This window comes from Rhinoraja longicauda, chromosome 13 (genome assembly GCF_053455715.1).
Source record: "Rhinoraja longicauda isolate Sanriku21f chromosome 13, sRhiLon1.1, whole genome shotgun sequence".
NCBI classification, from domain to species: Eukaryota; Metazoa; Chordata; class Chondrichthyes; order Rajiformes; family Arhynchobatidae; genus Rhinoraja; species Rhinoraja longicauda.
In genome coordinates, this window is record NC_135965.1 from 24,101,702 (window position 1) to 24,114,509 (window position 12,808).

The following is a 12,808-nucleotide window of genomic DNA, read 5'->3' on the forward strand; positions in this document are numbered from 1 at the left end:
ATTGGTACAAACACTCATCACCCATCACTGCCACTCTCTGATGCCCACATTGGTACACTCACACCCATCACTGCCACTCTCTGAAAGCAAAGAGTGGGGATAAATGGGTCCCTTTCGGAATGGCAGGCAGTGACCAGTGGGGTACCGCAAGGTTCGGTGCTGGGACCCCAGCTATTTACGATATACATTAATGACTTAGACGAAGGGATTAAAAGTACCATTAGCAAATTTGCAGATGATACTAAGTTGGGGGGTAGTGTGAATTGTGAGGAAGATGCAATAAGGCTGCAGGGTGACTTGGACAGGTTGTGTGAGTGGGCGGATACATGGCAGATGCAGTTTAATGTAGATAAGTGTGAGGTTATTCACTTTGGAAGTAAGAATAGAAAGGCAGATTATTATCTGAATGGTGTCAAGTTAGGAGGAGGGGGAGTTCAACGAGATCTGGGTGTCCTAGTGCATCAGTCAATGAAAGGAAGCATGCAGGTACAGCAGGCAGTGAAGAAAGCCAATGGAATGTTGGCCTTCGTAACAAGAGGAGTTGAGTATAGGAGCAAAGAGGTCCTTCTACAGTTGTACCGGGCCCTGGTGAGACCGCACCTGGAGTACTGTGTGCAGTTTTGGTCTCCAAATTTGAGGAAGGATATTCTTGCTATGGAGGGCGTGCAGCGTAGGTTCACTAGGTTAATTCCCGGAATGGCGGGACTGTCGTATGTTGAAAGGCTGGAGCGATTGGGCTTGTATACACTGGAATTTAGAAGGATGAGGGGGGATCTTATTGAAACATATAAGATAATTAGGGGATTGGACACATTAGAGGCAGATAACATGTTCCCAATGTTAGGGGAGTCCAGAACAAGGGGCCACAGTTTGAGAATAAGGGGTAGGCCATTTAGAACGGAGATGAGGAAGAACTTTTTCAGTCAGAGGGTGGTGAAGGTGTGGAATTCTCTGCCTCAGAAGGCAGTGGAGGCCAGTTCGTTGGATGCTTTCAAGAGAGAGCTGGATAGAGCTCTTGAGGATAGCGGAGTGAGGGGGTATGGGGAGAAGGCAGGAACGGGGTACTGATTGAGTGATCAGCCATGATCGCATTGAATGGCGGTGCTGGCTCGAAGGGCTGAATGGCCTACTCCTGCACCTATTGTCTATTGTCTATTGTCTATTGTATCACTGCCACTCTCTGATGCCCGCATTGGTACACTCACACTCACACCCATCGCTGCCACACTCTGATGCCAATCAGATGCCAAGGCCGTAGATGCCAACAGGATTAACAAATTTATCAGGAAGCCTGGCTCCATCCTGGGGGCAGAGTTGGATTCATGGGAGGTGGTCTTGGAGGGGAGGATGCTCCTCAAACTGTGGAGAAACTTAGACAATACAGCTCATCCCCTGTATGACACACTGGTCAACCCGAGGAGTGCCTTCAGCAACAGACTCGTTCCACCAAGATGCAGTGCAGAACGCTACGGGAGATCCTCCTTCACTGTGGCTATCAAACAGTACAACTCCTCCCCCTTCTGTCATGGGGTAGACTGACTTCCCTCCCCCCCCCTTCTCCCCAATCTTTGCACATCCCCAATCATTTCCACTCCTCACTTTAATTTCATGCTTCATATATTTTGTGTTTTATGACTGTTGGCAGATCAATTTCCCTCCTGGAATGAATAAAGTTCTACCCTATTGTATCGTATATTTGACACAATCACACCCATCACTGCGCATTCTGATGCCACTGTTTGTGGTCGGCTCATACCCATCACTGTGGCATTCTGATGCCACCATTTTGTGGTACACTCACGCTCATCACTGCACCGCTCTGATGCCAATGTTTGTGGCACACTCACCTGCCGAGGCCGGTAGGGGGAACTGCTCTCGAGATCGGCCAAGATGCTGGTCAGGGAATCTATCTCAGCGTCCAGACTCGAGCGCCTCTCCTCCAGGCTCTTCCTCCCTGTCTGAGAGACCATGCAGAGGTGAGCAATCAGCAAGTGATCTGTAAACGTCCACAACCCGCACCTCTGTACATAGAGGCTGTTCAGCCCCTTTAGTGTGCTGCAACATTGTGTATAATAGAATCATAGAATCAGACGGTAAAGTAAGGTGCCCAGCTCACCCATGCCGACCGTGATGCAAATCCCAGATCCCATTAGACACATGTCCTCTATCCCATTCCTAAGTACCTGTCCAAATGTTTTCTAAATAGTGCACCTGCCTCCACCATTCTCGAGCAGCTTGTTCCATGGTCCCTCCACATTCTGGGTTCAAAATCTACTCCTCAGATCTCCTTTAAATTTCTCTCCTCTCTTAAACCTATGCTCTCTAGGTCTGGTTGCAACTGCCCAGGGAGAAATACTTTGACTATCTGTCCTGTCTATACCCCTCATAATCTTATGAACCTTGATTTGGTCACCCCTCAATCTCCTACGCTATAGTGAGAAAAAACACAGCCTATCGCACCTCTCCTTTTAACTACTGATTAATCCTGGCAACATCCTGGTAAATCCTTTCTGTGCTCTCTCTATTGATACCATATCCTTGCTGTACTGAGATGATCAGGAGCGTACACACTATTTCAAGTGTGGTCAACAGTATGATGTCCCAACTCTCGTACTCAATTCCTGGATTTGATGAAAGCAAGCATACCGTAGGACAGGCACAAAATGCTGGAGTATCTCAGTGGGTCAGGCAGCATCTCTGGAGAAAAGGAATAGGTGATTTTTCAGGTTGGGACCCTTCTTCAACGTCACCTATTTCTTTTCTCCAGAGATGCTGCCTGACCCGCTGAGTTACTGCAGCATTTTGGGTCTATCTTCGGTGTAAACCAGCATCTGAAATTCCTTCCTACACAAGCATACCATAGGTCTTCGGTTCTCTGTCTCTTACTCTATGGTTAGCTGCGAACTTGCACCCCAAGTACATTAATGTTCTGTCTTCTCCTGTGCGTTACCTCTTATTTGTCTGGATTAAATTATATCTGCCACCTCTCTGCCCAACTTCCCAGTCTGTGTCCTAGTGTACGCTTAGACAACATTTTTTGCTATCTACATCTCCACCAATTTTGGTGTCATCTGCAAACTTACTAATCAAATCACTACATTCTCACCAAGTCATTTATTTCTATATATTACAAACAACAGAGTTCCCAGCACTGATCCCTGCGGCACACCACTGGGTACAGACTTCCCCACCAATACCCTCTGCCTCCTATCACCAGCCGAAGGATCCAATTCACCAACACACCTTGAATCTCTTGTGCGTTAACCTTCCAGGCCTTCCATGACTTGATCAGAGATAATGTGTAGCTGCCCTAACACACCTCCCGTTTCTGCTATTCTCTGATGCCCAGCAAAATTCCCTTTAGCTTCAGCTGGCACCCAGTGCCCATTGTTTTTGGGGCAATATTCCAACTTGCACAGCTCCCATGAGCTGTCCAGACAGACATGAAGCTGGGGGAGGGAATGAGATCGGAATATATCTGCAGGACCTTCAATAAACATTGTCCCCTCCACACTGCCTCACATGCACAATGTTTTCCACTGGGGCAGTCTCCAGTGGAGCACTCACGTGGGTGCGACCAGTCCTTGTATTTAGCCTGCAAAACCCACAAAATACAATGGCACATACGCTGCAGAGAACTGCCACGTCTGGCCCTCCAGGTCAGCAGCCCAGTGCGGAATGAGATCACTTCACCCAACAGTGTGCCTACTGGCCAATTCCAGCTCCTGAGACGCCTTCACCCAATGTCATGCTCACTGCTTAGTGCCAGCTCCTGCGACCCTATCACCCATCACCATCCCCACAGCCCAGTGCCAGCTGAATATTGACAGATGCTGCTAGACCTGCTGAGTTTGAAGGGTCCCAATCCAAAACGTCACCTATCATTTTTCTCCAGAGATGCTGCCTGACCCACTGAGTTACTCCAGAATTTTGTGCCTATCTTGAGTTTCTCCAGCAGATTGTTTGTTGCCCTTGGATGATGTACTAGTTTGATGAGGGAATTGCAGTGTATCTGGTCTTCCGAATGTCTGTGGACAAGTTGCCACACAACATTGACTGCTGTGGAATCAGGGCCCGCTCCTAGCATGCACACATATTTGTGAAGCAAGAGGGAACACAGACTGGACACGTACGACGGAGTTCCAGATAGACGGAAGGGAAATGTGCAGCTTGTCCCCACGGCACAGCAGCTGTGCCACTGCTTCCCTCAACGTTATGCCAGTGATTTAGACATGATCCTGCAGGACACAAATTCTACACGTGTGGATATTTCAAGCTTGGACGCTGGATAAATTGTTAGGAGGATTACAATGTAGGCAGGCTGGAGGAGGCAGCTGACATCTAAAGCTGCAGTATGTTAACTGTTAGGCTTCTCTTGGAAGACTGAGAAGAGGCGGCATAAACGTGGCACACAGTGTAAGGTAACTGTTATCATTGAAAGGGGCAGGGCAGGTGGGTCTGGGGTCTGTGTCCAGTGTAGAGTCCATGCAGAGTGGCGGGGCAGTCAGAGAATGGTGAAAACACACACACATACATCGAGGCACAGAGTCCAAGAGCAAGGATGACATATGAACCTTTGTAAAACAACGTGTGGCCACAACTGGAGTCTTGTGTCCAGATGTTGACGCCACAGGAGTCACAGGAGTAGAATTCGGTCATTCGGCCCATCAAGTTTACTTCACTATTCAATCATGGCTGATCTATCTTTCCCTCTCAATCCCATTCTCCTGCCTGCTCCCCATAACCCCTGAAACTCGTACTAGTCAAGAGCCTGTCAATCTCTGCCATAAAAATATCCATTCACTTGGCATCCAATGTCATATGTGGCAATGAATTCCACAGACTCACCACCCACTGATGAAGGAAATTCCTCCTCATCTCCTTTGTAAAGGTACTTCCTTTTATTCTGGTGCTGTACGGGAGTGGGGGTGGGCAGCACAAGTAGTAACTATAACTGGACTCCCACGGGCAGCTTGGGCTCCCTGAGGCCAAGCCGACTTTTCGGCCACAACAGCACACTCTGTGCCTCCTCGGGAATTTTTATTCGGGTCAGGTGAGGAGCTTTTAATGAAAGAGGACAGCAGTGTACAGCTGGAATACAGTCAAAAATAAGCTCTCTGTGTGCAGACGAGGGAAGTGAAGGGGCAGCAGGCAAGCTGAGACCAGGCCAGTTTAAGCTGCCGCCCGACGGCCAAGGAAAGCGGCCGTCAGGCAGGGACAGCGCTTCTGTTGAAGGCAGAGGATGAGCTTCCTGATCAGACACAGGCTGTGCTCCCCGGCATCAGGCACAGACAGCCCTGATCTCTGTCCCCTGATCTCTGTCCCCTCATCCCACCAACCTCAATCTCACCAACCTTGGCGTCAACTGCCCTGACCCCACCCCCCGTGATCTTCAACCCCTAATCTTACCACCCCTGATCACACCAGCTCTGATTTCTCTACCACTGGTCTCACTCACCCCCTGTGATTTCACCAGTCCTGATCTCACTAGCTCTGATCCCACCAACCCTGATCCCACCTCCCCTGATTTCAACACCCCTGATCTCACCACCCCTAGCTTCCAAGCTCTACCCTGACTGCACCGACTCCTAATCCTCCTTTCTCACACCCATAACCTCTCTGCCACGGGTCCTGACAACACTGCCACCAGCCGCCAACATTATCACCACTGCCCCCTTTTCTGCACTCACACTTCCTGACCTCACTGCCACCCACCATTAACCTCAGCATCATGCTTGACTAACCTTCTGGAATTTTTTGAGGATGTGACAAGTAAAATGGATGAAGGAGAGCCAGTGGATGTAGTGTATCTAGACTTTCAGAAAGCCTTTGATAAGGTCCCACACGGGAGATTGGTGAGCAAAATTAGAGCTCATGGTATTGGGGGTAGGGTATAGACATGGATAGAGAATTGGTTGGCAGACAGGAAGCAAAGAGTAGGAATAAACGGGTCCTTTTCAGAATGGCAGGCAGTGGCGAGTGGAGTGCCGCAAGGCTCGGTGCTGGGGCCGCAACTATTTACAATATATATTAATGATTTGGATGATGGAATTAGAAGTATAACCAGTAAGTTTGCAGATGACACAATGCTGGGTGGCAGTGTGAACTGCGAAGAGGATGTTAAGAGGTTGCAGGGTGTCTTGGACAGGTTGAGTGAGTGGGCAAATGCATGGCAGAAGCAGTATAATGTAGATAAATGTGAGGTGATCCACTTTGGAGGCAAAAACAAAGAGGCAGATTATTATCTCAATGGTGTCAGATTAGCTAAAGGGGAAGTGCAACGAGACCTGTGTGTCCTTGTACACCAGTCACTGAAAGTATGCGTGCAGGTACAGCAGGCAGTGAAGAAAGCTAATGGCATGTTGGCCTTCATAACGAGAGGATTTGAGTATAGGAGCAAAGAGGTCCTTCTGCAGTTGTTGTGAGACCACATCAGGAGTATTGTGTGCAGTTTTGGTCTCCTAATTTGAGGAAGATCGTCCTTGCTATTGAGGCAGTACAGCGAAGGTTCACGAGGTTAATCCCTGGGACGGCGGGACTGTCAAATGAGGAAAGATTGGAAAGACCGGGCTTTTGTATTCACTGGAATTTAGAAGGATGAGAGGGGATCTTATAGAGACGTATAAAATTATAAAAGGACTGGACAAGCAAGATGCAGGAGAAATGTTCCCAATGTTGGGGGAGTCCAGATCCAGGGGCCACAGTCTAAGAATAAAGGGGAGGCCATTTAAACTGAGGTGAGAAGAAACTTTTTCACCCAGAGAGTTGTGAATTTGTGGAATTCTCTGCCACAGAAGGCAGTGGAGGCCAATTCACTGGATGAATTTAAAAGAGAGTTAAATTGAGCTCTAGGAGCTAGTGGAATCAAGGGATATGGGGAGAAGGCAGGCACAGGTTACTGATTGTGGATGATCAGCCATGATCACAATGAATGGCGGTGCTGGCTTGAAGGGCCAAATGGCCTCCTCCTGCACCCACCTATTTTCTATGTTTCTATGAAACTCACCGTGTGTGGGAGCGGGCATTTGCTCAGGATGGACGGCTCAGTCAATCACTAACATGTCTTGGCCTCAGTACCTTGGCCCCTGTACCGTACATACCTGACAGGGAGTGGGCAAACATTGGGCCCTTTCCATTGACACCTTCCCAAGGACGTGCTGGGAATGTCTCTGTACTGGCAGAGGAGCGGCTCGGGGAGCGGAAGTCCAATGTGCACCGTGACTGCGAGGCCAGGAACGGTGCCCACTCCATCTTTAAGTCGAAGATAGACACAAAATGCTGGAGTAATTCAGCGGGACAGGCAGCATCTCTGGAGAAGGAATGGGCGACGTTTCGGGTCGAGACCCTTCTTCAGACCTATCCTTAAGTTGGTCAGCGGTACCATGTTGTGGGAGAGGAGGACAGAGTGATACCAACCATTCTACCCAATGCCCTGACCAATGAAGGCAAGCATGCCGATGCCATCCTTACCATCCTATCTACTTGTGCTTCCACTGGCTGTAAACCCATCATTAAGTTACGGACCCAAGAATTCCATTGTATGATGGTCACTCGCCCCTTCGGATCGTTTAGCCACAAGATCTGTGATGAATCTTTCTTCATTACATGGCCAAATCTAAAACTGTCTATTCCCGGGAGCTGCTGTAAAGAGCGATCCCAGACACATTCCACAGAGCCAACTTCCACGGTACCCTTGCCAGGCTGGGTCATCCAATCAACAGTTAGATGAAAGTCTCCCATGAGATTTGCAGTTCCCTGCATACGTGAGCTGTGTGACTTCAGACGTGATATTTCTCCCATTTATGTTCTGACCTGTGGGGAGCCCACATTTTGGGGGTCTATACTGCGCTCCCACCCCTTTCTTTCCTCGGCCATTCATGATTCAACCCAGGTCCATTCCACAGCACTATCCACTGCCTTCACATCCATCCAGCACTGTGCTGGCAGCTTCCCACCTCCTCTCCCCAGCAGCCTGTTCTTGGTTACAACCTGGAAGAGCACAGGGAGTGAGGAGAGAGTGAGATTAAATGGATGGGAGTGAGAATTTAGCACCATTTAACGTCTATCTTACTCCTCCATTAAGAACAACATTGATTAAGTTATTCCACAGCTGAGTTGACTGGAGAGTGGCGGGTAGAATTCAATGCAAAGAAGTGTGAAATAATGCGCAGAGGGATGCAGGATAAGAGAACACATGGTAAATGACTGGATGTTAAAAGAAGTGTGAAGCAACCAAGGATCAGAGTGTTTGTCCACAAATCCCTGAAATAGAGCAGATGGTTAAGAAGGAATTTGAGATACTTGCCTTTTTTGGCCAAGCAATGGGGCAGGCGTGTACGCATTAAACATAGTCAGAGCACTGTGTACAATTTTGGTCACCACACAGGAAGGATGTGATAGAACTGGAGAGGGTGCAGAGATTTATTGGGGCTGTTTACTTTGGGACAGAAAGATTGAAGAGAAGAATGACTACCTCAGAGGAGGTGGTGGTTCAGGTACAGGGGCATCGGAGGCACAAACAGCCCCATAGCTCTCTAGATGACGAGTGGCACATGTGAGAAGACAGAGCCTCAAAAATCTGCCGGGTTGTAGATACTTGCGGGAACCCGGCTGATTACAAAAGAATGAGAGGGGAAGTGAAAAAGTTAAAATAAGAGACAAATAGAACATACGAGAACAAATCAGACGCCAACATAAGTGGGAATCTGAGATGTTGTTTGGGCACATAAATAATAAAAGCATGGGAGGTGGAGGTCAGAAATGGGCCCTGCTCCCACTGAGGTCAGAAACATGAAACAACTCGGCCTCTGTCTTCACCGGGCAAGAGGGTGCTTCCCATTACCAATGGAGGAGATGATGTTGGGACACGCGGGAACACGGGAGATGTACAGTTGGGATGGGGAGGGGGGTGAATTACATTTGGGGTGGGGGAGTACAGTTGAGGTACAGTTGGAGTGGGGAAGTACAGTCAAATAGAAAGAAGACTAAGTCAGTGCAGTAAGTAGAGCAGATATTTCTTTCCTCCACAGATGCTGCCTGACCCGCTGAATTCCTCCAGCACTTCTTTCGCTGGATTCCAGCCGTTGCAGCGTTTAGTGTCGGCAGTGGTTTCACAGTCACCATCATCCAGACAGGGTGTTTATGCCAGAATGTTTTTATTTCACTAGGTGCTCACATTCTCCAGCTGCCAGAATGGAATCTTAACCTGTCACACGTCACTGGTGGGGAACCCTGTGATCCAGTCAAACGCAGGAGGTTGGGACACGTATAGGTGGGGCATCATGGATGTTGGGCCGAAGGGCCTGTTTATGTGCTGTGTGACCCTATGATTCGATGCTGCCAAGTAAGCTGAAGCTGCTGCTGCTGGATATCCTGCCTGAGATAGGGGTGGATGAAGTCAGGCCCTCAAATACGCCACTCTGTTCAACCAAATATTGGTCACCTGTGACTCAACTCAGGTTAAAGATTCCTGCATCATACAGCACAGAAATAGGCCCTTCGGCCCACACATGCTGTATGACTCCATGACCCCATGGAGTTCCCCACCCTGGCTACATGTGTTTATAGCTTTAATTATAAAAATCTCTTGAATATGTTTAAAAAGAGAACAAATCCATCGTCTGTTGGTTGTGAAAGAGTTCTCTAACTCCACCACACTCCATGTGTTGACGTTCTAACTTCACCCGGTGTCTACCACCATTCCACACTCTCCCACCTATTCCCACACCTGCCCTCATACTCACCCACTAATTCAACACCCCCTCTAGTCCTCCTGACCTCTGCCCTCATACTCCACCACCAATTCCACCTGCCCCTAGGCTACCCCACCAACTCCCCCACCTGCCCTAGACTCTCCCACCATTCTACCTGCCCCTCCCTCATCCCCTGGCATGTGCTCACCTGCACATCAGACGATGCACCTGGTCCATGGCGATCCAAGGACAGGTTTGGCGGAGGAGGGAACTCCGCTGATACCTGGTTCAATCCTTCGACACTCGGAGGAGGTGGAGGGAATTCACCTGCAACCAAACAACGAGATTCAAATGTCAGTCACCTCTTCACAGCCAGAGCTGGTCAGCCAGCACATCCCTGCCCATGGGCAGGTTCCCTGCACACCTCTGTCAGAGAGCACAGGCACAGGACTATTCTATAGATGCAAGCAACGGCAGATGCTGGTTTACACAAAAAGACACAAAGTGTCTGGAGTAACTCAGCGGGTCAGGCAGTATCTCGGGAGAACATGGACAGTGACATTTCGACTCCTTCAGAATGAAGAAGGTTGTGTATTGTGTATCCATGTTCTTCTGAGATGCTGCCTGACCCACTGAGTTACTCTAGCACTTTGTGTCATTTACGCTGCTGTTCTGACCCACTCCATCCCCTCACTTTTTTTTTCCTTCCAAAGACTTTATTCAATAATTGCATATCACAGTGTACCAGAAGGTACAAAAACGTTCAATATTCACATTGCTTCAGGCAATCGTTATAATACAATAGTGGTATCTTTATCTACAATGCATTCGACCCCCCGCGGCGACCAGCGTTCACGGAAGACCTCTAGAGACCTCGTGGACACCGCGTGTTCTCTCTCCAGAGACACGCGAGCACGGACATAAGCCCGGAAGAGGGGCAGGCAGCCGACTCTGGTGTGACCATCGACTACCCGCTGCCTGGACCCGCGAATGGCCATCTTGGCCAGGCCTAGGAGCAGACCGACAGGGAGATCCCACCCTCCCGATCGACCCTCTCCACTCCCTGCCTTGTTCCCAAAAATCCAATCGTGGGACTAAAATGCAACCAAAACATGAGGAGCAGCCCCTTCAGATATTCGTGCAGGGGCTGCAACCTCTCACACTCCATATACACATGGAACATGGTCTCTTCCTCGCCGCAGAAATTACAGGCGGCTTCCATGCCCTCACTGTGCATCATGTATCCTGACCCCAAATAAGGCTCTGGGCCCCAGACAAGGCCTGTACCATGGGAACGTATGGATCAGGGGTTCACCCCGTATTTTTAACAAGATCGCATTTGATTTGACTGTAAACAAAACTCTGCATTCTTGATCTCCCGCAGAAACATCTCACCCTGTGGTTTATCGAAAAGTATCTACCTTCAAAATATTCCCACTGTGCTTTGCGGAAGAGCGTCCAAAGTCTCGGCACGGCACGAGCATGGAGAAGGAAGAAACAGCTGTGTCTCTGCACGGCAGAGGGAGATCAGAGGGAAGCAGAGATCAGAGCTCGGGCCCCAGCTATTCACATACACGACGAGGGGAGTGTCGTAGGGAACACCTGCTATTGGAAAGATGCCACTGGGCTGGAAAGGGTGCAGATAACATTCACAAATGTACTGCCAGGACCCAAGGGCCTGAGCTACAGGGAGGCCAAGGAGGAGGTAGGTACTATAACAACATTGTTATCCCCGATAGGAATGACCAATTAAAGACAAATTGCTGGAGTTCAAAGTCCAGGGTTCTCCTGACCTGCCTGACCCGCTGAGTGACTCCAGCACTTTGTGTCTTTTTTTGTAAACTAGCGTCTGCAGTTCATTGTGTCCTCGGGAATGACCAATTGAACCATGTAAACTTTCCCATCCACCTGAGCTGGTTCTCAGATGACCCAACTTGCTTCTCACACCGCTGCAGTTTGGACTCAGGACCTCAGTCTCTGTATCACGTGCGGCACTCTACATCTTCCCCAGGAATCCACCAGGTTGTGCCCACCACTCCTCATGGGCCTTGCACAAGATTGCTCATTCATTCGTACCTATCACATCGCCTCTTTGCTGGATCATTTCTGTGTGTGTGTGTGCATGTGTGTCTCTTATCGATGTTTGCCTGAACCTTCTGTTGCTCCCTCTCTTGAATTTATTCCAAAATATTCCCCGACACATTTATTCTCCGAGATAGAAATGTTAAGGCAGAGTCCAACACCAAGTTATTCTGCTTCACTGCTTGAAGACTGAAGGCCTTCTGATTCATTCTCGACCCAATTAATTCTGACATCTCCCCTGGATCCATGCCCTTTGTTATGTTAGATGTCTTGAAACCAATTTCCCCACCAGAAGAACAGCAAGTTCTCTCCAAGTTATTCAAACAATGTCAGTGGCTGTGCCCTGGAAAGATCCACGGTTATTTTCCTGCTAACCCATCAGTCCTCTGAAAGTACAGAGGCCAGAACGGGATGTACTCTTCCATGGCTTGGCTTGACTGAAGCATTAGATTATGTTAGACTCTGCATCCAATAAACATGGTGACCTGCCGGCCATTGCATGCCACACATCGTTACACAGAGTCTGACGGAGGATCGCTGCCCATGGGAGCCTGACCCGCCCATCAATGCCCGTCCACAGCCCAGCCCTCTGACCCATGCCGATGCCAGTGAACGACCATCACCATACTGCCAAACCCCCCACCATACTAACACTTCCATACTCCCGTCTCCCTCTGCCAAACCCCCCGTCTCCACACTCTAGACCCCCCCGTCTCCACACTCCAGACCCCCTGTCTCCACACTCCAGACCCCCCCGTCTCCACACTCCAGACCCCCGTCTCCACACCAGACCCCCCCCATCTCCACACTGCCAGACCCCCCATCTCCACACCAGACCCCCCCGTCTCCACACTCCAGACACCCCCCCATCTCCACACCAGACCCCCCCGTCTCCACACTCCAGACCCCCCCGTCTCCACTCCAGACACCCCCCCGTCTCCACACTCCAGACCCCCCCGTCTCCACACTCCAGACCCCCCCGTCTCCACACTCCAGACCCCCCCGTCTCCACACTCCAGACACCCCCCGTCTCC

At 49.6% G+C, this 12,808-nt stretch overlaps 1 protein-coding gene across 4 annotated transcripts in view; it reads right to left on the reverse strand.

Moving 5' to 3' along the window:
* lpp (LIM domain containing preferred translocation partner in lipoma) overlaps window positions 1-12,808 on the reverse strand; it is a 151,125-nt gene that overhangs the window by 45,313 nt on the left and 93,004 nt on the right. For all 4 annotated transcript variants that reach the window (XM_078410592.1, XM_078410595.1, XM_078410593.1 and 1 more), the window contains 2 exons: window positions 9,901-10,019; window positions 1,848-1,958 (listed from right to left, as the gene is read on the reverse strand). In XM_078410592.1, the coding sequence (XP_078266718.1) occupies window positions 1,848-1,958; window positions 9,901-10,019 (230 nt within the window). The remainder of the gene's footprint in view (window positions 1-1,847; window positions 1,959-9,900; window positions 10,020-12,808) is intronic.